At 37.8% G+C, this 27,317-nt stretch overlaps 1 protein-coding gene across 1 annotated transcript; it reads right to left on the reverse strand.

The window, feature by feature from the left end:
• Positions 1-7,124: 7,124 nt before the first annotated feature.
• Positions 7,125-9,956, reverse strand: LOC141633789 (uncharacterized). Its single transcript, XM_074446195.1, has 3 exons — positions 9,831-9,956; positions 7,536-7,701; positions 7,125-7,407 (listed from the first exon to the last, which is right to left on the reverse strand). The coding sequence occupies exons 2-3, from the start codon at positions 7,698-7,700 to the stop codon at positions 7,360-7,362; spliced, it is 213 nt and encodes a 70-aa protein (XP_074302296.1). The 5' UTR covers position 7,701; positions 9,831-9,956; the 3' UTR covers positions 7,125-7,359.
• Positions 9,957-27,317: the final 17,361 nt, after the last annotated feature.

Genomic DNA, 27,317 nt, shown 5'->3' on the forward strand with positions numbered 1-27,317 from the left:
TCGCTTTAGATCGGTCGATTTCATCTCGGTGAAGGTCTTGAAACGATGCAGAGAAGTTTGGAGTCACCACGAAGCAATTATGGGATACCTGGAAACCGTTAAAATCCACTTTGTACCTCAGTCAAACGAAGCAAAAAGCAGTGCTTAACATAGGTACTGAAGATAAGGAATCGTCCCTCTCTAGCATCCTATCGCTAGAATGACTCTCGTTCGCCCTGGATAAGGTCGTCCACTATCCAAAGTTTCTGAGTAAGAGGTGGGGGTACGTATTGGGAAGCCCTTTGATCGGACACCTAATCCCGCCCGCGGTAGCGGCCTCTACTGATCGATCTTGGTTGGTTAAGTGCAAAATTTGATAAAATGGGTTAAATGCATGTATGCGCATCCACAAGTTCAAACCTAACATGTGAGATTTATGTCGGTTGTTTATCCAAATATCAAGTAATTGATGTCGAGTTGGATTTAATGTTGATTTGCATACAAGACGAAAATTAGACATCCATTTACCGAGTTAGGTTTATGGTGCATAACATGATCCATTTGTCTTAAAAAAGGGGTGTTTTAGAATGCAAAGTGTAAAATGCAAACTCATCAATCTGATCCGTCCAGTATTCGGGTTAACCAAAGTCGGGATCAATCTAAACGAGTGCTGGAAAGGAAACAGGAGCAGCACCAGGCAGCCTATTGAGGAGCGACCATAAGGCGATGCAAGGGAGCTTGTCCTGGTTTGAAATGTAGAAAATAGAGAGCCTGTTTAGGCGCGAGTCAGACGACGGCCCAAAGGGGTGTCTCCTGGTTATTGAAAGTGTTTGTGAAATCATTTGTTAAAGGGTGTACAAACCCACTTTTGTTGAAAAGGTCGTTAAGACCGCTTTTGTGCTAATATGAAGAACGGGACTCGGAATAATTATCATCGTGTTGATAATATTCGATGTCGGGTTCGGTTTTTCAAGCTTGACATGGATAGTTTTGTAAGAAAAGGTGTAAAAATGCTTGATATGAACTAATTATGTTAAGTTCATTGCTTTGTAAAAAATGTGTGAAAATTGCTTGATATGAACTAATTATATTAAGTGCATTGCTTTGTAATTAGCCAAAGTTTATCATCGTACTCGGGTTAAATCGACATGGTATGTAGAACCAAGGATGATTATTTATATATGACTAATATGATTTTTTTCAAATGTAAACAAATGAATAAGAGGGCTTTAAAATACCCTAAAAAATGTTATTAACCAAATATTATCACTGAGTCACGGATTAAACCGTCATGGCATGAAGAGCCAAAAGTGAATATAATTCATGGTTAAAAATGCTTGTTGTAAAAATGATTTGAAATATTTGGAATGGTAAAAACCGATTACAAATAAGAGATGAAAATAAAGGGAAGATGAACTCAAACACGTTTGAGTTCTGACCTGGGGTGCCATAAGAGGCGCGAGCCACCTAGTTGTGACTAGGGGCTTCTGCCTTAGGTCAGAACTCGGTTTTGGCTCAATCAATCCGTATTTTGGATCATGTTATGCATGTTTTAGCATGTTAAAGTCATAAAAACAGATAAAAAGAACATAAAAGAAGAGGATTAATTACACCCTCATACTTACATGCTAGGTTGCTTGACGATAAATCGACAGTGTAAAAACTCGTGAGTCGAAAAACTCGATTTAAAACCGTTTTTGTAAAATATGGAGTATTGCTTTGCTTTAGTGATTGTGTAGTTGGTCGAAGTGGTAAGTCAAGTGATTTAATGCACGATGCCAGTACCAAACAATGTGTATGGCTAGTATTTTCAATCGGTAGGTCGAAAACATGTGTCGTTTGTTGACTCGGGAAGTCGTGGTCTAGAATTTTAAGGGAGAAAAGAGGGGGCAGACTCTCGCGTACCTTCAAATGGTGGCATTTGAGGGCTATTTATAGAGGATTGTGTGGTTGTGTGTGTTTTGGGTGACGTGGCCATATAGGCTGCTTGAAGAGGCGCGAGCATGTCCGCGGATCTTCGATTTGTCTTGTCACTATCACGCATTTGGATTTGTGATTTGTTCTATCCTAGATTTTGTAGGATATGATTGTTGTACTTGAGCATCAAGTAAACCCTGTATACTTAGCATGGAAGCATTGTAGGGTTTTTTTTTTGTGTTTGACTCGGATTGACTCGTTGTTGGAGTAGGGATTTGAATTTTGAGACGGTTTTTGGTCCGGTATCGGTTTTGACTCTAATTAGTGTCATTGCGACCCCCGTCGCGCATAAAACACTCTAGGTATTTTTGAAATGTTTTGAAGATGTTTTGTTTTCGAAGTTTTTAAATTTTCCGACGCGTAGTTTATATAAACTGTCGATCAAACGTAGCGATTCCTAAGCATGTTGTAATCCAATAATCATCGGGTGTTTGTTCGGGATTCAACAAATATCGGGTATCTATAGTAACCTGACCAAAAGTCACCCGACAACCTACTCGATCGAGTTGCACTTACTCTACCGAGTTACAAAGGACCAGAAAACCGTTGTATTAGGGTTTGATTGAAGCACTTGGCCTTCCCAGCCTTGTAAATACATAAGGACGAGATTTTTCTGCAGGTGGACTTATTTGATCGAAGACCAAAGATGAATTCATCTTTTCTTCTTCTTCATTTCCTTCGACCTATTCCACTGTGATATGTTGAGAAGATATAGTAGCTCCTTTTTTACGAGCACCAATCTTCACAGGTGTAGGAGACTCATATCCAAGACCAGCCCTGGTCACCATGAAGCTCCCATCTTGCTTGAACAGTTCATTTTGCGCTTTGTTAAGACCGTACGGCTCAACTTCTATAACTTTCCCGAGAGGAGTCGGATTTGTAAACTCATATCCAGCCTTTGCTAGTAGCTTGTAAGCATTGGAATCAAATATCCCCTTGTTTCCCTCACTTGATGATTGACTGGATGAACAGACAAAACCAGTAGAAGGAGGTCTCACAATCTTTGTTTGAGATGAACTTGGCAGAGTTGCAACGATTTTGGCCACCCATTCCAGCTTGATCACCTGACTTGACTTTTTATCCTTAGATTCTGTCTTTGGTGTTAGACACTCTGCAAAAGGACTCTCCCCATATTTGCGGCTAGGCTTCGGAATGTAGCGCAGTACTGGTGGTGTAGTTTTCTGCGTCATGTCCTGCTTCTTGGGTGATGCAACAGGAGTAGATGTTTTGTTAGCCTTACTTGCTTTTAGCTTGACATCATCTTCTTTAGGAAGACTTGCATCTGTATCTTCCTTGATGATTTTCTTTTCAGACTTATCTCCCTTACCAGTTGAAGATATGGTGGTTGGCATGAACTCACTAGAAGTACCATTCTCTTCAAAGAATTTTGCATCGGCGAAGAAAGAGTCGACCTTAGAGAAGGGTTTGGCGTCTTCGTCTATTTTCCTTTCGCCACCACGATAATACTTCAAGCATTGATGGAGGGTTGAGGCGACAACTCCATTCTCGTGCTTCCAAGGTCGTCGCAGCAAAACTTTGAATGATGTCTTATCATCGATAACATGGAACAATGTGTCAGAAGAAAGATCACCCGTGGTAAGGTTCACGTGGATCATGCCAACTGCACGCTCCCCATTTAAGTTGAAACCATGAATCACTGTTCGACTACTGGAGAGTTCATCCATCGTGATCTCTAATTCGTTCATGGTGGCTTTTGGAATGAGATTGACTCCTGGGCCTACATCTATTAAGATGCACTTGACCTTTTGCTCCCCGGATGTACCCAGACACATAAAGTGGCCTGTTGTGAGGCTTGGATATAAGAAGCAAATCCTCATCTGAAAAACTCAAGGCTGCATTGCAGGAGACACATCTAGTTGATTGCTCAGCAGGCTTGATCTTGTCTTTCATCTTGCCCGTGTACAACTCCAGCTTCTCAAGTCCTTAAAGTATCAGTTGATGTTTTTCTTTAGGTAGATGAAAGATTTGTGTCCACCCCAAGTTTGTAGGAAGGGCATCAAGAGCTGCCACTACTTCGTTCTCCTTCCTCTATTTTCTCTTTATTATCACCACCTTCAGTGGTTGAGATGGTGCACATGGTAACCTTGTTCAAGAAATCTTGCAGGATGAATTCTTTTAAGGTGACGGGACTCAGTGGTTCCTGCTCCAGGAAATCTATAGGCAAGACATGTGGTTTGACCAATGTTTTGGACTTCTTCTTCCCTTAGGACCAATGAGGCTTTGTCTTCTTTGATTAATTTCTTCGACGGTGAACATGTTGCGCTGCCTGCCTTGTTTGTTTCTTTGACTTCTTGTGCATCACCAAAGTCCAACCTTCACCATCATCTTCATCTTTCTTATCCTCATTCTTCTCTTGAGGAGCTAGATTTCCTTCTAGTAATGTTGAAGGAGGCGAAGGCCATAACCTTTGGATCCATAATGCCACAGGTTCGAGACTTCCGAATCGCAACATATGCGCACACCGTCCTTGCTGCATCGTTGGCTCCTCAAGCGGCTCCAAGACTACAGTAGTTTGATTTGTGGCTACTGTTTCATCCATGTCAAGAAGGATCTTCCCGTCCCTGGAAAGCTGCATGATCTCCTCCTTTAGTGTTATGCACTTCTCGATAGGATGACTCACCAGCTTATGGTAGCGACAATAGCTGGGATCACTCATCTTGTTTGCTTGCTCAGGGTACTTAGACTTTGGCATTTGTATAACCTTATTTTCCAGGAGATCATCTAGCATCCCTGGCATGTCAGAATCAGGAAACGGGTATTTCTTAGCCTGCAACTCTTTCAATGTAGGCTTGTCTCGTTGGTAGCAGTAAGAGAATGACTCTTTCTTCTTTTCATACTTAGGCTTTGATGAGATTTTCACAGGTGCACTGCTGGTTTCGACGACCATCGTTTCCTTTGTCGACGACTTAAAGCTCTTATCAGTTTTCTTGAACTCTTTGTTTTCACTTGCCGCCTTAGAAGAAGTTGACCGAGTCTTGCCACGTCCTTTGAGCGTGTTCTCCATGTCATGGGCACGGGTGGCCAGGTCTTGGAAGCTCTTTGGCATGATCTCTTTCAGGATGTAGAGAATGTCCCAGTTCATCACATTGACGCATATTTCAACTGCTGACGTTTTACTCAAGCGGTTTTTGCATTCCAGACTCCGCGAGCGCTATCGGTTAATGTAATCGACGATAGGCTCATCTTCCAACTGAGTTGTATTTGTCAACTCACTCATGCTGACGATGCGCCTGGTGCTGTAAAATCTGTTGAGGAATTCATCTCCCATGCGACCCCAGCTGTCAATTGACTCAGAGTCCATATCAGTGTACCAGTCAAACGCAATCCCTTTGAGCGAACGCACAAACTACTTCACAAAAAGATCACCATCTGTCCCAGAATTGTTGCATGTCTCGACGAAGTGGGCGATGTGTTGCTTTGGGTTCCCCTTCCCGTGGAACTGTTGAAATTTTGGAGGTTGATAGCCAGATGTCATACGCAGACTGTCAATCCTCTTAGTGTAAGGCTTGATGTAGCGTCCACTGCTAGTTGAGCTGTCATTTAACTGACTTTTGATTGTCTTGGCTATCAACTCCTGAAGCTTCTCTTCAGTAAAAGCGCCGATTTCATTGTTTGGCTTTCCACTATCATCCTCGCTAATATCGTTATCGCTGTCACCATCCTTGTCGGTGTCACCATTCTCGCTCGGAGTCTTCCTGTCACGGAGTGCCACCACCTCTTTTTGGAGCTCGTCAATTTTCTAGTTCTTTTCTTCATTCTCCTTTACCATTTTCTCAAGGAGTTTATTCATGTTATGGACTTGCTCCTCAAGAGTAGTGCCACTTATCACCATGATTGAAGCAGCTGTTGGAGTCGAGGTTTCTTTCTTCTTTGGCGACGCCTTGGGTTTGCAAGGGGAAGCCTTCTTGTCAACCTTAACACTTCTAGTCTCCTCGCATGAAGAAGAAGAGGCAGCCAGGAGTGTTGTAGCGGCAGCGGCTATGGAAGCTACAGAGATCTTGCGCGACCTAGTAGAGACACGTGCAGAGCGTAGACTAGCAGCAGCAGCGTTGACATCAGCCTTTTTCGCCATTCCTCTTGTGCAGATGCCAACTGACTGCGCAGCTGAGGAGGTAGCAACAATAAAAGTACCCTACAGGATATCTGAGTAGGTCTTGGATGCACTAGAGGAGATGCTTTGATTGGTAGACATCTTCGTGTTGATGTTGATTTGATTAAACGGCAGTAGAGATGAGAGGCAGAGATTTTCACGTCGGGTTCACCAAATTTTGTAATAACATAAAAATTCATAACCTCCAATAATAATTAAAGAGGGACAAAATAATATGGAAACAAGAATTTATTTTTGAAAGATTGAGGGTTACAATTTTCGTAGATCTCTTGATTCCATCCCTAAGGGCAGGGTTTTGATAGTGACTACGAGGTCTTGTCGACATAATCCCGTAGGGAGGTGATGGGGTCTTTTTTTTTACTTGTTCCATCCTATCTACAATTTAGTAGTAGGAAAATGGGGTCGTTTGACTTAATCCATCTGCTCTCTTTAAACCCTAAACATAAGTGTTTTATTTATAGTCCTAGTTAGCTTAGTGGGCAAGACGAAAATATTCTCTATTATCCTAAGATATTATCACAATCTTTAATGATAATTATCTCTAAATAATAAATATACCATCTAATAAGTATCTACCAAAATATAAAATTTCGGTGTACATATCTCTCCAAAGTTTAGTGATTGAAGTTATACATATCATCAAACAACAAACAAATAATGCATTTATGTTTTCTAGTAGTCATATAATCCATTTTGATATTTTTCTTAGATGTAAAGTCCTGAATATATGTCCCCAATTTATATCACTTGAAAATGAATAGATTTCATCTAAATTGTAGTGAAAATAAGTCACAACACGGAGTTTGTAGTTCGGAAAAGGTGTACTTCCAGACGCAAAGCAAAGCCAACCACCATCGTGGATGCACATTCAAATATTCAATCTTCCCCGCTCCGCTCTGCCAGATTATGAAAGGTGTCCTAACACGAGGTACATGATTTCCAAATGATCGCTCATGTTACCTTGTGCACTCCATAAGTACAGAGTAGTGACTAAAAATTCCCACGATTATCACGTAAAGAAAAATTGGGAAAAATGTAAATGTAAATCTGGGTGTACTATAAACTGATTATTTCACCACCAACATCTAAAGGCAAGCACAAATGGCTTTTAAAGCCTTCATTGTAAGACAGTTCTCAATGTCAAAAAGCCAGTCAGCCAGCCAGAGTAAATCATAAATCAAAAACTCGCATACAAAATAAAGCAAGCGTATTTCTTAATGTTTAGGAGTTACAACACCCTATTATTAGCTGCTGAAATCCAAACATTGCCTTCATTCTTTCTTTCCAACTCCATGCGACATGTTATAGATCCCACTGCCCTGAAATAATACAGTAAAAAAACCAAGAACGTCAACAAAAACCAACAATCGGGAAGGCTGGATTGCTGGAATTAAATTTTAAATAGTTGGATAGGTAAAGAAATGGCTGAAGAGAGAGTAATACTCACAATCATGAACAGAGAAGCACCGGCAAACGCAAAAGGGATGGCGACTGAGGTGATCTTATCCATGGGTCCTTTTAGATATGTATGCTTTTGGATGGCTTGGTAGTACTTCTGCTTTGCAATAAGTTTCTCCCTAGGATAAAATGGGGACTCCATCTCTCCGGCCATCCTGCAAGTCAAGATCACAAACTGTGAAATTGCTTCTTCAGGGTCAAATTATTCCATGTTCTTCTGGCATATAATCAAAGCATACCACTAAAACTTGACAGATTTTAATACTCTATGTAGACAACAACGGCAAATTTAGCATGGTAAAGTTCAAGAAAACTCGACAGATTTGTTTGCTAGTCACAGCAAATTGAATAGGCCCTCCGTCCTCTGTATAAGGCCTTCTCATTAGTCATCCCAACAGTTCAAGAAAGCCCTCTGAATCATGTAAACAATAGAGCTTGATATTATGGCAAAATTATCACCAAATTAAATTCTTCAGAAACTGAGGGAATTCATATGCAGAAATGTAGAATCAGGAACTGTTGAAAGTACAATATATTGCATTGCAGTTGCACTATCTGGCTGATGAATGCAAGAATATTTTGTGAAAGTTATGATTATTCAAGAACATGATGAGTTGCCAAATCAAATTAATGAGCAGAATAGAAACACGTGTAATAACTCTATGTAATTATATTTTCTATAGTATAACACAATGCACACTACTTGCTACACAGAAAGAAATTTAACCATAAACATTGCAGTATGAGCTCGCCCCAACATAGGTCATAGACTAACAACATAATCATGTGGAGTATACATGTAAGTAGTATGTAACTTTAAAAACATTGCATTGTTGAATGTAAATTGTGGCAAGTAGCTTCCTAAACTAGTAAATAAAGGAGTGACACCATAAAAAAAAATACTCTGTACCTAAATTGAATTTCCATTTCAAATATCAAAGCCTAATTGTGGGATAATTTTGCGAAGTGCTGACCTCGTAATGATGCGGAATTTGATATCATTATTCATGATTAAAGAACGCCTTTTGAAAAGTTCTGAAATGGAAATTTGTTTGAAATTTTGAATGCAAGTTATATATGGTAGACATTAAATTTGCAAGAGCGTCATTCTTCTACCCAATAGGTGTTGGCGTGTTACCAATAGTGTATGCTGGAGTGAACAAATAGGGGAACAAAGCAAAATTTATGGCATAAAGAACTGTCATCTCAGGTTTTAGACAAAAGAAAATTATCTATAAGCCAGGTACAAGTATCCAAGAGAACAAAACGAAATAAGTCCTGAACTCTTGACAGAATGTTGAGTAGCAAAAAGAATGATAAAAAAACGGAAATGTTCTTGCAACGGGGGTGATCAACTGATCTATGTGTGGATAAACGCAACTAACTATGGTCTCCAGACTCCATGGTTCCATCGGTCAGTCTTGTGGCAATATGCTTTCCCCGAGAAAAAAAGACAAACACCAAAGGGCGCTTAATAGGAAAAAAGACATTTTGAAATTAAATTGAAGTGTGTAGGTAGTTGTATCCGAGTGAACAACTGCTTGAGACAAAACTGAAGATTCCGAGCTACACGGACTGCTAATGAACACAGGGAGATGCTTCTAAGTACTAACAGTATAATACTATAATCACATTAACAACACGGACAATGTTGACAGTGGACATTCACCACTTTTAGAATTGGCACGGGGATTAAAGAAAACAAGTAGACGACAGGAAAATACCTTACTCCCCTCTTCCCATTCTGTGAATTCAATGATGAGTGACGAAATATAGCTAGTAAACTACTCCGTGATAAAACTTGAACTAAGTTCCAAATATCCCATCTTCACAGTATCCATCGACAATTTCTCCTAAACGCCTAAAATTAACTCTTTATTCTAGATTAACCACACAACACACTATGAAATCCGGAACTACGGTTAGTTTATGTCCATTCAAATACAACATCCAGATTATATTGATCCAATCAAAGCGATTTCACACACCATCACGCAATCCGGCGTTTGTAAAATCGATGATATCAAACAAATCCCTAAATAAATCTCATTACGACAACATCTATCAAATTTATCATCATAACGCATACTATTTTCACAAGACATAAATTAATCAAATATTGTAAAAATGAGAGAAAATAAATGCGCGCATAAAACTTCGCTTACTTTTCCCCAAAACAATCGATTGAAAACCCTAGGATCTGAATTATAAGATGCGGGAAATTAACGCTAATATTAAGAGAAGATAGATCGAGGGATTGATGAAGAATAATGAAAGAGAATACCTGAATGTTGACTCGGTAGAACTCGGAAGATAAACTCGGTAAAAAGGAGAAAAATCGTGGTTCTGGAATCTGAGAATACACGCGTTGTATGAAGATGGTGATGGTGATGGAAGTGTATGAAGATGGTGATGGAAGGAGGTAACACCTTATTAGGCTCCAATGGTTTGGGTCAAATTGTTAGGAAGATACGGCCCACGTTTAATATTGGGTTTGTGAAAGATTATTGGAGTAGAAGGTCAATCTAGGGTGGGTTCGGAGTAGTGGTGGTAAACAGGGTAATCTGATCAGTTTTGGTTCGGGGTCATTTAGATCGGACTATTTTGATATTTTGAGTCGGTGCAGGTTCGAGACGGGTCAATATTGAAGCAAATAAGGTTCGAGTCGGGTCAATATCTGAAACAAATCAAACCGAGAAAAGCCACATTTCACCCGGTTTTGGACCTTGCACAAGATTGAGGTCTAACATGAATTCCGTCTAAGAAGTCGTGCCTTTTTCCAGCATGGGATTAATCTTTGGTGAGTTTGGGACGTTTTTGTGTAGGAACTTATATCCCAAAGCCGTTCCTATCATAGAGTTTGCCAAGCTTTAAAAACCGTGCGCAATCAGGACCATGGCTGGAACATGCTTAGTTTTTTGTGCATTATGTCGCTATCAACCTTCCTCTTTTGTTCCAACAAAGCTCAAGGGACTTTATGGCTGCAGCAAGGACTCTTACACGGTTTCCTCAAGCCCCATTTCAGTCCATATAATCATAAATAAGAAGTTGAGCTACAAACAAGGAAGATTGGACTATTAGTTTACTTTCTTTGCTTTATGTCCTTTTCATTTCACTTTGTCATAGCCTTGGCTGCTTTTTTTCTTGGTTGTTAGCTGCTATTTTTGTGACCTTTAGATGTACTTAGTAATCAAGGGTCAAGATTGTAAGCCTTGGTCTATATAAACCAAGCTAAACACTTGAGAACTTCAGATTTGAATGAACATTAATACAAGTGAAAACCTAGTTTTTCCTCTTAAATTCTTTGCTTTGTGCTAGAAGACCCTTCTATGCTTAGTGCTAGGGGTTGAGTGAGTTCTTTGCTAGGTGCTTGAACAAGCTCTTAGTCTTAAACCTTGGCTTTGTGCTTGGTTTATTTCATATCCAATTCACTCGATCTTTAGCATTTGAGTCACGGTTTTAAGCTTTGTTTTCTGTCCATTTTCGAGTCCTTAGAGTTTTATTCCAAATTGGTTATCAGAGCTTTGGTTAAAAACAAAATCCTTTCTTTGTGAGTTCATTATACCCTAACCACATTAAAAACACAAAAAACAACCATGAGTGAAGAAAGGATTCTTTGGAATTGAAACACAAGTTACTCAACTTTCTGAAAAATGTGATTTGTTGCTAGAATCTCTCAATGTTATCATGGCTAATATTCCAACACCACCACCAAGAGGAGGACGACCACCTAGAGGCAAGGGTAGAGGCCGTGGCCTCATGGGGAGAGGACGAGCTCATGGTGGCCATGAGGAAGAGGAGCTTTCTGATTCGGAGGAGTCCATGGCCGAGGCCTTTCATGGAGAGCCCAACAAAGACTTAAAGGTAGAAATTCACGATTTTCATGGTAGTTTAAACCCCGAAGATTTGTTAGATTGGTTTAGGACCATTGAAAGAGTCTTTGAGTTTAAAGGTTATTCTGATGGCAAAGCTTTTAAAGTTGCAATCTTGAAACTCAAAGGCTATGCTTCCCTTTGGTATGAGAACTTAAAAAATCAGAGAAGAAGGGATGGTAAGGAACCTATTAAGTCTTGGTTAAAACTGAAAAAGAAGCTTAATGAGAAGTTTATACCTAAAGAGTACACTCAAGACATTTTCATTAAGCTCACCTAACTTAAACAAGACCAACAACCACTTGAGTCATATCTTAGAGACTTTGAACAACTTACTTTGCAATGTGAACTCAATGAGAAGTCCGAACAGAAAATTGCTAGATTTGTTGAAGGTTTAGATACCAAGATTGCTCATAGGGTTAGAATGCAACAAGTATGGTCCTTTGATGAAGCCGTTAATTTGGCTTTAAGGGTTGAGAAAATGGGTAAAGGGAAGGCTACAACCACCAAACCAACCACCAAAACCGCCACCTTTAGACCCCCAACCAGTTTCAAAATTAATGAACCACCCTCTCAAAACAAAACCACCATACTTGACAAGGGAAAAGCAGCCGAAACCTCACAAAAAAAGACCATGCCTCTCAAAAAATGTTACCAATGCCAAGGTTATGGTCACTTTGCCAAATAATGCCCAACCAAGAGAGCCCTTAGTAGCTTTGAAGTGGTTCATTGGGGAGATGATGAGATTCTTGTGTGTGATGAGGAAATGGAGGGAACAGACCATGAAGAGGATGATGTGGTTATGCCGGATGCGGGTCTTAGCTTGGTTACTTGGAGAGTGATGCATACCCAACCCCAACCCTTGGAAATGGACCAAAGACAACAAATCTTTAGGTCTAGGTGCACCATTAAGGGAAGAGTTTGCAATCTTATCATTGATGGAGGGAGTTGTACCAATGTAGCCTCTAGTACTCTCATTGAAAAGCTATCTTTACCCACACAAGACCATCCTAGTCCTTATAAATTAAGGTGGCTTAACAAGGGGGCAGAAGTTAGAGTGGATAAGCAATGCCTTGTAACCTTCTCCATTGGCAAGAACTATTCGGATGAGGCCCTTTGTGATGTTCTACCTATGGATGCTTGTCATCTTCTTCTTGGGAGACCTTGGGAGTTTGATAGGGATTCGGTACACCATGGGAGAGACAACACTTACACCTTCAAGTTTGGCTCAAGAAAGGTCATTCTAACACCACTTCCACCCGTCCTTAAGCATACTACACCACCATCCATGCTTGAGCCTTCAAAAGAGGTATTATTGATCAATGAGGCCGAGATGCTCCAAGAGTTAAAGGGTGATGAAGATGTCTATGCTCTTATTGCAAAAGATGTGGTTTTTGGGCAGAATGTTTCACTTCCTAAGGAGGTCCAAGAGCTCCTCCAATCCTATGAAGATGTGTTCCCAAATGAGCTCCCAAGTGGCTTGCCTCCTCTTAGGGGCATTGAGCATCAAATTGATTTCATTTCGGGAGCTACATTACCAAACAAGGCTGCCTATAGAAGTGATCCTAAAGCTACTCAAGAATTACAACAACAAATTGGAGAACTTGTGAGCAAAGGCTTTGTGAGAGAGTCCCTTAGTCCGTGTCTTTGTCCCGGCCCTCTTAGTGCCAAAGAAAGATGGGTCTTGGAGGATGTGTACGGATAGTAGAGCTATCAACAACATTACCATCAAGTATAGGTTTCCCATACCTAGGCTTGATGACATCTTGGATGAGCTTAGTGGAGCTCAATTGTTTTCAAAGATTGATTTAAGGCAAGGCTATCACCAAGTAAGAATCAAAGAAGGAGATGAGTGGAAAACCGCATTCAAAACAAAGCATGGGTTGTATGAATGGCTTGTCATGCCATTTGGTCTTTCTAATGCACCAAGTACCTTCATGAGACTCATGACCGAGGTACTTAGACCTTATTTGGGCAGATTTGTGGTTGTTTACTTTGATGATATCTTGGTTTATAGTCCTTCCAAGGAAGAGCACCTCAAGCATTTACAAGTGTTGTTTGAAACTCTTAGGGAACACAAGTTGTATGGCAAGCTAGAGAAGTGTTCTTTTATGCAAAATGAAGTCCAATTCTTGGGCTTTATCATTTCTGACCGTGGCATATTGGTTGATCAAGAGAAGGTTAAGGCAATCAAATCATGGCCTATACCTAAGAATATCACGGATGTAAGGAGTTTCCATGGGTTAGCATCATTCTATAGGAGGTTCATCAAAGATTTTAGCACACTTATGGCTCCTATAACCGAATGTATGAAGAAAGGGGAGTTCAAATGGGGAGACAAGGCTGAATCATCCTTCAATATCATCAAAGAAAAGCTTTGTGAGTCTCCTATTCTTACTTTGCCAAATTTCAATAAGTTGTTTGAAGTTGAGTGTGATGCTAGTGGCATTGGCATTGGGGCTGTCCTTGTTCAAGAGCACAAGCCAATCACTTTTTAGTGAGAAATTGAGTGGTGCCAAGCTCAATTACTCAACTTATGATAAGGAGTTCTATGCTATTGTTCGAGCCTTAACCCATTGGAGTCACTACTTGAAACCACGACCATTCGTCCTACATTCTGATCATGAGGCTCTCAAATACATTAATGGTCAACACAAGCTCAATCATAGGCATGCTAAATGGGTGGAGTTCTTACAATCCTTCAACTTCTCAAGCAAGTACATAGAGGGGAAAGATAACATAGTGGCTGATGCATTGTCAAGGAGGTTCATTATGTTGAGTTTTATGGAGCAAAGGGTCCTTGGGTTTGAGTACATGAAAGAATTATATGTGGAAGATCCGGATTTTAAAGGAGAATGGGAGCTTCTTCAATCTGGCCAAATCAAGCTCAAGAGCAAATACTTGGTTCAAAATGGGTTCTTATTCTTTGGAAACAAGTTGTGTGTGCCTAGGGGACCTTATAGAAACTTATTGATAAGGGAAGTTCACTCCAATGGTCTTGCCGGGCACTTTGGCATTCAAAAGACCTATGACATACTCCAAGAGCAATTCTATTGGCCTAAGATGCTTGGGGATGTCCAAGATGTGATCAAGAGGTGTGCTCCTTGTCAACAATCAAAATCCTATTTCCAAACAGGCCCCTACACTCCTTTGCCGGTTCCAAATCAGCCATGGGAAGACATAAGCATGGATTTCATTGTTGCTTTACCAAGAACTCAAAGAGGGAAGGATTCAATCATGGTGGTTGTGGATAGATTTAGCAAAATGGCTCATTTCATTGCTTGCAAGAAAACCGAAGATGCAACTAGTGTGGCCGAGCTCTATTTCAAAGAAGTGGTCAAGCTACATGGAATTCCTAAGTCCATTGTCTCGGATAGGGATTCCAAGTTCATGAGTCATTTTTGGAGGACCTTATGGAAGCTACTCAAAACAAGGCTCTTGTTTAGCACCTCCCATCACCCTCAAACTGATGGGCAAACGGAAGTTACCAACAAAACCTTGGGGAGGATCCTTAGATGCACGGTTGCAAGGTCATTGAAAGATTGGGACCTCAAACTAGCTCAAGCCGAGTTTGCCTTCAACCGAGCCCCTTCCACAACCACGGGCAAGTCTCCATTTGAGGTGGTATATGGCGTGAATCCTATGATGCCTACTGATTTGGCACCCATCAAAATAAATACCATTGATTATGATGCTAAGAAAAGGGTTGAACAAATGCTCCATGTCCATGAACAAGTCAAGAAGCAAATTGAGAAGGCTAATGAGGCTCACAAGGCCAAATCCAAGGGTGTTAAGGGAACCAAAAGCTTTGAACCCGGAGATCTTGTTTGGATACACTTGAGGAAAGAAAGATTTCCAGAAAAAAGGAAGAATAAGCTCATGCCTAGAGCTGATGGTCCATTCGAAGTACTTGAGAAGTTCGGGTCCAATGCATACAAGATAAACCTTCCCGGAGAATATGGAGTCCATGGAACTTTCAATGTTGGGGATTTAAGTCCTTATTATGAAGAGATTGAGGAGGATAAGCTCGAGGATTTGAGGGCAAATCCTTTTCAAGAAGGGGAGATTGAAACAAATCAAACCGAGAAAAGCCACATTTCACCCGGTTTTGGACCTTGCACAAGATTGAGGTCTAACATGAATTCCGTCTAAGAAGTCGTGCCTTTTTCCAGCATGGGATTAATCTTTGGTGAGTTTGGGACGTTTTTGTGTAGGAACTTATATCCCAAAGCCGTTCCTATCATAGAGTTTGCCAAGCTTTAAAAACCGTGCGCAATCAGGACCATGGCTGGAACATGCTTAGTTTTTTGTGCATTATGTCGCTATCAACCTTCCTCTTTTGTTCCAACAAAGCTCAAGGGACTTTATGGCTGCAGCAAGGACTCTTACACGGTTTCCTCAAGCCCCATTTCAGTCCATATAATCATAAATAAGAAGTTGAGCTACAAACAAGGAAGATTGGACTATTAGTTTACTTTCTTTGCTTTATGTCCTTTTCATTTCAGCTTTGTCATAGCCTTGGCTGCCGTTTTTCTTGGTTGTTAGCTGCTATTTTTGTGACCTTTAGACGTACTTAGTAATCAAGGGTCAAGATTGTAAGTCTTGGTCTATATAAACCAAGCTAAACACTTGAGAACTTCAGATTTGAATGAACATTAATACAAGTGAAAACCTAGTTTTTCCTCTTAAATTCTTTGCTTTGTGCTAGAAGACCCTTCTATGCTTAGTGCTAGGGGTTGAGTGAGTTCTTTGCTAGGTGCTTGAACAAGCTCTTAGTCTTAAACCTTGGCTTTGTGCTTGGTTTATTTCATATCCAATTCACTCGATCTTTAGCATTTGAGTCACGGTTTTAAGCTTTGTTTTCTATCCATTTTCGAGTCCTTAGAGTTTTATTCCAATATCAGAGCAGATGATATTCGATTCAGGTCATATCCGGATCGGATGTCAAGGGATTATGTCTTTATTCAAAATATCGGATATAATACAAATAATTTCTTTTAATAAGTAATATATAATGTTTTTTTATAACTAAGATATAATATTAACTCATTGACGCCAAATGGGTGACACTCATGTACAAAAAGATTACCTAGATGTAACGCCTAGATACATTCGGGTCATTTCGGATTTCAATATTGGGTTTTAGTCATCAATATACGGGTTGAAATCAGTTTAGTTATATATCGGTTCAATTAAAACAATTCAGGTTGAAATAGTTCAGGTTCATTCTATTTTTGAGTCTATTTCAGATATTACAATTTCGGTTTGATTTCGAACCAATTCAGGTCGATTTAGGTTTCGGGGTGAAGTTCAGTTATACCTTTCGGATGTACGGTCTGGTGTCGATTAAGTTAATTTCGATCGATTTTTCGGGTTCGGTTTACTTTTACCAGGTCTAATTCGGATTGGGAGAACCAAGCACAAAATCACTTGGTCTCCTTTAAAACCGTCTTCATAATATAGGTTGGGGCGGACTGAAATGAGAATAACACAAATTTAACACCTAAATATATATGGCTTTTTCCTTAAAAAAAATATCTGGCCGTAATTTTATTTTGATAATATGATATTTTATTATGAACTTTAATTTACTTACATATGCAATTTATTATATAAAATATTTGGTTGTTAAAGTAAACTATTACTTCCTCCAATTCACAATGATCTTCCACATTACCTTTTGGGGAGTTTTTAAGAGAAAGAAGATTTGTGGTAGAAAATGGAGGAAAATGAAAATAAGAGAGAGAATGTGGGGTTACAAGTCATAAAAACCACAAATAATAGACTAATAAGGAAAGTGGAAGAACTTGGTGAATTTGTCATTTTTAAAATTGTGGAACATCTTAGTGAATAGGAGGGAGTATTTTGCATGTTTATTAATTAAGGCGGTCCGCCCGACAGATGTATCATCTTGTCATCACATGCTTACCCCACTGCCTAGGCTGGTTCAACCTCGTTCTCCCCAAGTAGCCTACTCAAAACATTAACAAAAGAAATTAATCCAACCACTCATATGGGCTCGCCCAGATCTCCCTCACGAGCCAATTTTGGGCGAGCCAAAAGTCCGCCATGCCCTCCTCATGGGCGGTTGATACGGGTTTAGTCGTCACACGCTATCAAAAACTATTTATAAACTCAATTAGGTAGTAACTGAGGTCGAGCACGAGGATGTTGACGAGTAATGTTTAGATTGTTCAAGCATATGTTTAGTTTATTAAAAGAGTGTGTTGATTAATGATCTAAATGATAAACAACTACTCTCTCCAATTTCCTAATATCTTCCCCTTTCTTTTGGGTACAAAAAATAAGAAAAGGGAAGAAAAATGAATAAAGTATTGGTAAATATTGTAAAGTGTAAAGATTATAGAAGAGAGAAAATAATAAAGAATGAATAATGATTAAAAAAATGGATAAAGTAGTGTGAGTTGTTGATTTTTATGAGAGAGAAAATAATAAAATAATGAATGAAAGTTACCAAAAAAGAAACGAGGGAAGATAATCAAACTTGTGTGAAGAAGAAAAGATAGAAGATAATAGAAAATTGGAAAGAGTATATGAAATATAATGCTAAACTAGATGCAAAGATTAAAAATAAACTAAGATCGGTTGATTTAATCGATTTAAGGGGATTTAGGATTTTTGGGTTCACCAAGGTGTGAAGAGGAGATACGAGTTTGAAAAAAGAGTTTGGGTCGTCCAGTTGTCTAGGTCGAATCTTGACGTTTCGGTCTAAGATAATCCTCAAGCCGAAACTAACGAGCTTTCATTATCGTTAGGACAAACTCTCATAATCATGTAATTTAAACACCATCCCTAGCTTTCACTTCAAAAAGTACTTCATAACACCTTTGAAAAATTCAAATTTCCGTTCAAACAAATCGTCAAACACATAACAAGCATGAATGTGAAGATAAATAAATCACCCAAATTATCAATGACCCATAATCATCCTCCAGCTACTCTTGCTTGTCACTAGGGATGATAATGGGTGGGATATGGATGGGGTGGAGCCATATCTATATCCATATCCGTATCCATTTAATTTATGGTCATCCATATCCCATCCTCATTCATTTAATATTTTTTTATCCATCCATATCCATATCCACCGGGTGGAGCGGGTACCCGTTGGATATTTTTACAGCTTATAAAATTTAAAGATACTATATCGTAAAAAAATTATGGCGATAAAATTAAAAGGCATACATAATTCAAATAACAATATGTGTTAACAAATAGCAACCCAGTATATATCCAACAACAAAGTGTCTTTGCAAAGCAAGTGACCATACAAATACGCCGCGTCAACTACAAAGAAACCACCAAAGCATTATATTATTGATTAAATTAACAAAAGTAAGTTACTTTGATTAGTGAAAATAACAATATCCACATAAACACAGGTTTTACTTTTCCTAAATAACAGTATGATATTAAAATTAAATAAAATTTCTGATAAAAAAATACACAAATTCTTGTTTGTGACGGCACATATCCGTCACTCTTGAGTGACGGATATCATTTTACCTCACAAAGTACCCACTTTTTCTCTCTCTGCAACACTATTCATGTGGTCCCCTTTATCCACTAACCCATTTTGTTACCATTTTATCTCACAAAATATCCGCCACAAATGGTAACCCGTCACAAGGGAGGCCATTTGAAAAAAATATACTTTTGAAGGGAAAACATTAATAACCTAAATAATTATTAACTTAATAAAAAATTAATTATAAATATTAGTTTAGGATATCCACAGGGTGGTTAAGCGGGTGAGAGACGATAATCCATATCCCACCCTAAATTCACCAATATCCATATCCTACCCTAAAATCGAAAAAAATTCGTCATCCATATCCCACCCATTTAATTTCGGGTGGATGGATATCCACAGGGTAAGGGTGGGACTATCATCCCTACTTGTGACGGACTAATCCCGTCACAAGTTTGTGACCTCTCAGAAAAAGGGAGAGGGGACAAGGTGGAGCACCCCCATATGATTCCCACTTACTTCTCAATGGACATTTTGTGAGAGAAAATAGTATCCGTCACAAGCTTGTGACGAATATCGCCCGTCTTCAATGAGATTTTGTAATCATCCCCTCAATTCCATCTTGGATTTCCCTTAACCCTAAAAAATGATCTATTCACTCATATTAGAGATAATAAAGGAAATAAGGTTTAGATTCAATACAATAACAAAGACAAACATCATGACTAATAGATATTCAACTTAAGTAGATGGAATGAAATCAAAATAAGATTAAATAAAGGAAAGAGTAAGAAGATTATACCAACATGAAAAATAGAAACTTGGATTGAAATAGAAGATGAATATCTTCAATTTTTTATGGGCTCGTTTGGAATAAAAGTAATTATTAAAAGAGTAATATAGTTTAAGGGGTCGTTTGGTTCAACAAGTTGGAATGGAATGGAATGGAGTTTGATAATATAGTAGTATGGGGTTCTAAATCCATACATGCATAATCTTGTTTGGTTCACCATAAATTATGAAGGGGGGAATGGAGTTTGAATCCAAGGTGGGAGGATAGGTATGGAATTTCAAGGGATTGGGGTGACGTTATAATCTGTTGGATATCTAACTCTATTCCAAATCACCTCAACCAAACACTAGAATGGATTCAATCCATTCCAATCTATTTCAAAAGCTCCAACCAAACACCCCCTAAATGAACTAGAAAATGGAGGAAAGTAATGGAGGTTGGAGATAAAAATGGAGGAAGATAATGTAATAGTCTATCCATTAAGGGGTAATAATTACCCACCTTCCCCTCAAATAATGCATTACCTCCATATGCAGGTAATAATTCCTCCCTCACCACCTCTTTCCACCCTCCACAGCTACCACAAACCATCAATCTCCTTTCATTTCTTCTCATTTTAGCCTCTATTACTTTCTTAATAATTACTCCCATTCCAAACGAGCCCTAAAGTTTGATTAAGGATTTATTAAGGTTAATGGAGAGGATTTGTAGATCTAGGTTTCGTGTCTAATCCTTCTCTTCAACAACTATTTATACTATTGCCACTCATTAGAGTCTTCACAAGAGAGAGACTTGATTTGTTAAGTCATGGATGCCAGCAGCCGGCCCCCCCTACAGAAGTGGATCCCTCTGACTTTTTCTTGAGTTAATGGTGCAGTAGGGGTATCTTATTGAACTGGAAGACGGGCACATATCCCTCTGGTAAATTCGTGCTCCAAAATGAGTTAGAGGGGATCCCAGTCGGTTGAGAACCCTCTTTCTCTTTCTCTTCCTCTTCCTCTCCTTCATGTCATTAGCTTTCACACTTTCATTTGCACATCCCATATTCCCTTTTGGCCAAAAAAACCCTGCAATTTAAGATTAAAGGAGGTAAAAGCTGATCAATGGCAAAAATGGCTGGCAAAATGGCTGGCAAAATGGCTTAAAAACGCACAATTTTGGATAAAAATGCATGAAGACGGGATAATCGATACAAAGTTGGCACATATTAGCAGTTCAAGGTTTGGTGAGTTAAGTTCGGCCTGAAGTCAAACCTTGTTGATCTTTGGTTTCATGTTATTGGCTTATTGGGCTAATAATATACTCCCTCCTATTCACTATATTCTTCCCTATTTCCTTATTCGGATTATTCGGGTTTTGTTCCCTATTTTCTTTTTTGGGTTGATTTGTGTGGTCCAAATTAAATTGCATGTGGGGTAGTGTGTTTTGTGTGGTCCAAATTCACTTTCTTATTTCTTGTGCAAAAAGGAAAGGGGAAGAATATAGTGAATATGAGGGAGTATGATACTTTGTCTCATAAAACAAGTTGGTTGCACAGATTGTCATACTATATGATACTCCCTCCGTTCTATTTTAATTGACGTTTTACATCACTTTGTTTTTTCCTAAACAATTGGTCTCCCTTGTGACGGGTTACCATTTGTGGCGGATATTTTGTGAGTTAAAATGGTAACAAAATGGGTTAGTGAAGAAAGGGAACCACATGAATAGTGTTGCAGAAAGAGAAAAAGTGGGTACTTTGTGAGATAAAATGGTATCCGTCACTCAAGAGTGACGGATATGTGCCGTCACAAACAAGAATTCGTGTTTCCTAAATAATTGACGTTTTACACTTTTCAAGGCATACTATCATAATAACTCATCTTAATAACTAAACTGCCTTCTATCCTCATTTAATGCATGTTTTCTATTCTCTTTCATCATTAATTTGGTGCATACAGCTCATTTGCCCACTATTAACATCTGATATTCATAGAATAGTTTTTCATATAAAGCCAATATTTCGTGTACTACTACTATATTTTGGCTCATACTCCATATAATCTCATTATTGTTTATAATTAAAACAAAAAGGGAACAAAATAAACTTCAAGCAAATTACTAATGATAATCAAATGGCAAAAGTTCAAGTCTACAAAAGAACCAAGTTACTGCACATTTCGTAACTCGTTGGTTACATTCTCTATCAAGATCGGATCACAACTGATTTGTTTAGGAAGCTGACCCAATCTTTCCAACCTTGACTTATTTATATGGGGAATTTTGAACCTATTAGATCCATTTGCTTTCATTATTTCAACCATGCAAAGTTGTAAGGTCACCCAAGTCCGTTCAATCTTCTTTGTTGGATACTCCTCAAATGACTTTTCCACTGCAGAAATAAGCTCATCAACCGTCTTTGCCTTTTTTTTTTCACAGTAGTGACCGAATGGCACTAAAAAAGCCAAGATCCAAAATGTTTAAATCCGGCGAGTTCGCTGGTTGACACGTTAGTCTAATATCAAACCCATTTTGAGTAGCAGCTCTATAAAATTCTTGATCATTAGGACTAATGTGAGTTCTTGCATTATCTTGTTGTATAAAAATTATTTTACCCGAATCCTCGGTTGGCCACGAAGATTGAATACTTGGAATCACCTTTTCAATTAGAAATCTTCTTATAACATTTCTTGTGATCGATGGTATCGGCTTCGTCACTAGTGTGCCCGCTTCTCTATTTCGACTTCTTCTTATAGCAGGTTCTCTGTTAACAAGAGGAAATACTCCAATTTTACCAGAAAATATTTCTTTGCCTTCCGAATCATATCTTGGACGAGCCATAGCAACTAAGAACATCACTTTCCCTATAAAATTTTTGCTTTGACATGTTCGCAAGGGATCACTCTCAATAGGAAGCAAGTAATATTTCTCAGTTTTTTTAGTAATGTAAAACCATTTCTCGTCGATATGTACAATATTGTACATACCGATGAATTTTGGTTCACAGGGTATAGTACTTTGGTCTAACATAGATAAGCAGAATCGCAAACGAGCCCATTTATGCTCGTCTTTTAAATAAGGTTTTATAGTGTTGGAATGACGGCGAATAAGACCTTATTAAGACATGTACCTCAAATAATTGTTATGATGTACACTAAGTCTAAATAAGAATATAATTCAAGTTTTTGTATAAAACGCAAAGGTAATTATACAATTAAAACAAGTGTTGTGTCCTTACAGACCACGATTAAGTTTATGGTGAGACCATACAAATCAGGTAATTATATTCAAACTAGAAATAAATGTCATATTTACAAGACTCAAGTTGGTGACCCCAATCATTTCTCAATTCTCGATTGAAAATCGCATTTAGAAACTAGTTTTGACTAGTCTCCCAAACCGCTTGATTGAGAATCTTTTGGTATGTGCGAATCTTATATTCAAAGCAAGTTAATTCATGACTTTTTGTGGAAAAGGATTATGAATAGAGCATAATATTGGCCCAATTTATACTTTAAAGTGTATGGTCGAATACAATTTCAATAAGAAAAGGTTATTACTTTTTCATCTCTTTTACCAACGAACTAGGTAGATACTAGGTATCCACTTAATGAGGTAAGAAGAGAAATTCTTTGAATAAGTTTAATGAATGTTTAAAAGGTATCAAAACCTACGGATTATAAAACCAAAGTATTAGTACTTTGTTAAGGTTGGGAACAATAAAGTAATGACTTTTATCTGCACCATATAGAGTGTGATATGGTATCACAAGATCACTTTCATAATCACACCCTATAAAGACAAGGTGTATTAGAAATTTATAAAAAATCCTATACGATATGATTGAATATTTACTATAAAGTTGGAGGTAGTTCTTGTTATAAAATTTGTCTGGCATTTAAATTTTCCACTAATATAAAACATGGTTAAAGCAATCAGCTACTTTTCATATGAGATATGGTTAGGCATGGTACCTAAATTGTAGCTTGTTTCGATAGTAAACATGTGATCTCTCTTCCTACATGATCACGAGAACAAAGGGTTTGTGGCTCGTGATGCTGTCTATTAAAGAAATGAGGAGTACTTCTTAAAGACAAAGTGGGAGAAAATATTCAAGAGCCACAAACTGAGAATAAGACGTAGGAAGATGTTCCTTCTTGGTCAAGATCAGTAATTATTGATTCGAAAACTAAGTGGACAAGAGTCATGTTATTTTTGGAAGTAACAAACCTGTAACTTATTTATATGCTTTATCTAGTCTCAACTCCACAAGAGTCCGAAATGAATATAAACATAAAGATGTTTACTTAGCTTGGTTGATTGGTGGCAACGGGTTTTGCACGCAACAACAACGCTTCATTAAAATTTGGATTTTATAGTTGGATTTAAAAATCATCTTGCATAAGTTTTTGAAAATCGCAACTATCCTAACGTAGGATGAAAACTTAAGAAAAAAGTTTGAAGTAGAAGTTAAGGAGTTGAATTGTATGTTTTGATCATGTGATAAACTTTTCTCGAATTGTCGAGTAGTTCTGTTTATACATGGAGTTTAGTGGGAGTAATATGGTGTTACTAGTCTTATGTGTAAGGGACATATTGATCATTGTGAATGATGAAAGACTTAGGAGAAGAATAATACATCTCTAAGGTATCCAGACCTATAAAGATAGTTCTAAGAGGATATTAGCGTTGAATGAATATTCTTATGTTAATAAGAATCTTGTCAAGTTCAAAAGTATTGAACATGTAGAAATTGTATCCACATGCTTCCGCTGCGGGATTAATTCATTACGCTAAGATGTATCACCATTCTTAAATTTTGTATACTTGGAATATGACGAAAAGTTACAAATCGAATCTTTGAGAGAAGTCTCTATATAGCCATATAGTTCATTGGTTAGTACTCATGAAGCACTAAAGAGATGAAGCTAAAATGATTTGAATTGAGATGGATATATGTGCAAGGAGTTACACAACAACCATATTCTAAACATGTAATGATGGTTAGAGAACCATCGTGGCTATATTATTTAAGGAGGATATCTACTAGCACATCCTGGGTAGTTGAACAATGAGATATACACAGGAGAAATTGAGTACACTTGCAATAATGACATATGCAAGAAGAAAGGGATGATATTAGCATTCGGTTTTATGAATTGGAGGAACTATGGTAGTTCGTTCCAATAACCGAAGGTTCTATCCCTACACACTCTGAAGACAGTGGGAGTTATTCAAAGGCAAGAGAGCCTATGTCCATATTGGATCTAGACATGTACTCTAAGAAGTTCTTATAATACAAGATTATACAAAAGAATGGAAAATGGTATATAGTAAGGTTAGGAAAGTGCAAAATGTTGCTAAGACTTACTAACGAAGGCCTTGTTCGTAGGCTAAGCATGATAAGTCATGTCATTTCAATTTGAATTGAGATGATCAACTATATACAAGATTAAAAATGAATTATAGATTATGTAGTAATTGATATGGTATCAATTTTACATATGTGATCATACATTCATCATTTGAGTTTTATTCAAAACTCTTTTCTTATAATACTTTGTTTTCCAAATAGGTTGTCGAGACAATATTGAACCCTATTTAAGTGAACTGACTTAACATAGTATTAGCCCCTAGTCACTTATATGAGGTGAGATCTCGAAGTGACTAGAGTGTGATGCGATTGATGGCAAGTTCAAGTGCCATAGAGTCATAAGAGATGACTAGTCGATCACATAGGCAGACTGTATGGGACACTCTGTCGGGCAGTGACCGCTTATAGATTTCTGGTAATTCATAGATAGCCTGGTCGTGGCAAGAGCTACTATGGTATTCTTCTGAGTCGATTCTTTGACTAGAGACTGTTCGCCCAAGTTGGCACGGTTTCTGATTGGCTTTGATTTATGCTCTACGACTATCAGAACTGAAGTCAAAAGGGTATCTTTTGGGTCATGATGAACTGTGGCTATACGAAGGCAATAGTGCGATAGGAATTGTCCATCCCCTTGTCAGGGTTATTTAAATCTCAGGGCCACTCGAGGAGCAGTGAACTGAAAATGCGTGGCCACGCTCGGAAGGTTTCTACGGTAGATAATTCCGGTCAAACAGTTACTCTCCAGATCAAGGAAACCACTCAAGATATGATCAAATGCAAGTACGACCTGCAAGACACCTTGCATTGAGTGGGAGATAGTAATAGTACAAGAGAATTGGTGACACACACTTGTCTCGGACAAGTGGGAGATTGTTGGAGTAAGTGTCCACAACAATAGTGCGATCACATTAATAAATCTCATGATAAGAATACGTAAGGGATGATTGAATTATATAGTCAACTGATCAACATTAATCGGTAATGATTGGCTAACTAGAGTTTGACATTACTGTCGTTTGATGGTGGTGATCAGTTGATCCCTTAAGGTCACACCTTTCCCAAACTGTAAAGTTAATTAATTGTATTTCGATATAGATTAATTAATTCCTTAAATTGAATAAATTGTATTTAATAAGAGAGAGTTATATATCTTATTGTAATGTGATTAAATAAGATTCAATTTAGTAATTAATTTGTTATATTACTAAAATTGATTAAAGTTTATGAAACATTTGAGATAAGAGTAATTGGTTAGTTATAATTACAAGATTTTGTAGATTATATTAACTAGACTTAATGTGACCCATTTTATATACATGTAATTGTGAATTACTTGTTAATTTATTAAATGTAATTTATTTAATATATAATGATATTTAATTTGTTAAATGTACATTATTATGCCTAATGACATGTTACATATCACATGTCACAACATATTACAAATGACAAATTACAAAAGTTAATATGGAGTCCATTTTAAGTCATGTGCACCGGTTGTAGTGGGTTATTTTAAAGTCTTGATAGTTGTTGTTTTTTAATGCAAAAAGAAACACTATAATTACCTAAGGATGCTAGATCCCTACCTATGGTTTTTGAGAAGGCAAAAAGAAAAAGACCACTCACCCTTACCCATGTGAAAAACCGGTTTCCCTATGCGAAAAAGAAGAAGAGGTTCTCATTTTACATTATTCTTATTCCAATCTTCATGCTTATCTCTCTTTTTTTCTGTCTACATAAAACTGTTTTGTGCATAAAACTTGTTCAATAATTCTAATAATGCATTCATATTACTAGAGTAGTAATAATAATAATATTAGAATTAATATTTAAGGTAACTAATACATATTATCTAGTTAGTAATTGTATTAGTTTTTGGGTTAGTCTTGGGTGTAATTAAGAGGAGTGTCTCTATATTTGAGACATGAAGATCTTGGTGGATCATCCATTACATTTAATCTCAAGAACAAATAAGGAAGGTATCCTTATTTGTGCCCAAATTTCGAAACATATTGTTAGTAGGAAAAATGATTTTTTTTTTTATATTTCATTATTTTGTTATGCATGCACTAGATCCACATAAATATAAATTATGGGTAATTTATAAAATGAATTAGATGCTTCATTATATGTCCACATGCTTAAGGCTTGTGTATGATCATTTATGAAGCGATTTTGAGTCTATGAACTCTCTTAAAGGTATGTCAATCACCAAGTACACATATGAAATCAATAACTATTAGTCTATCTATGAGATAGTT

The sequence above is a fragment of the Silene latifolia genome, chromosome Y (genome assembly GCF_048544455.1).
Source record: "Silene latifolia isolate original U9 population chromosome Y, ASM4854445v1, whole genome shotgun sequence".
Taxonomy (NCBI): domain Eukaryota; kingdom Viridiplantae; phylum Streptophyta; class Magnoliopsida; order Caryophyllales; family Caryophyllaceae; genus Silene; species Silene latifolia.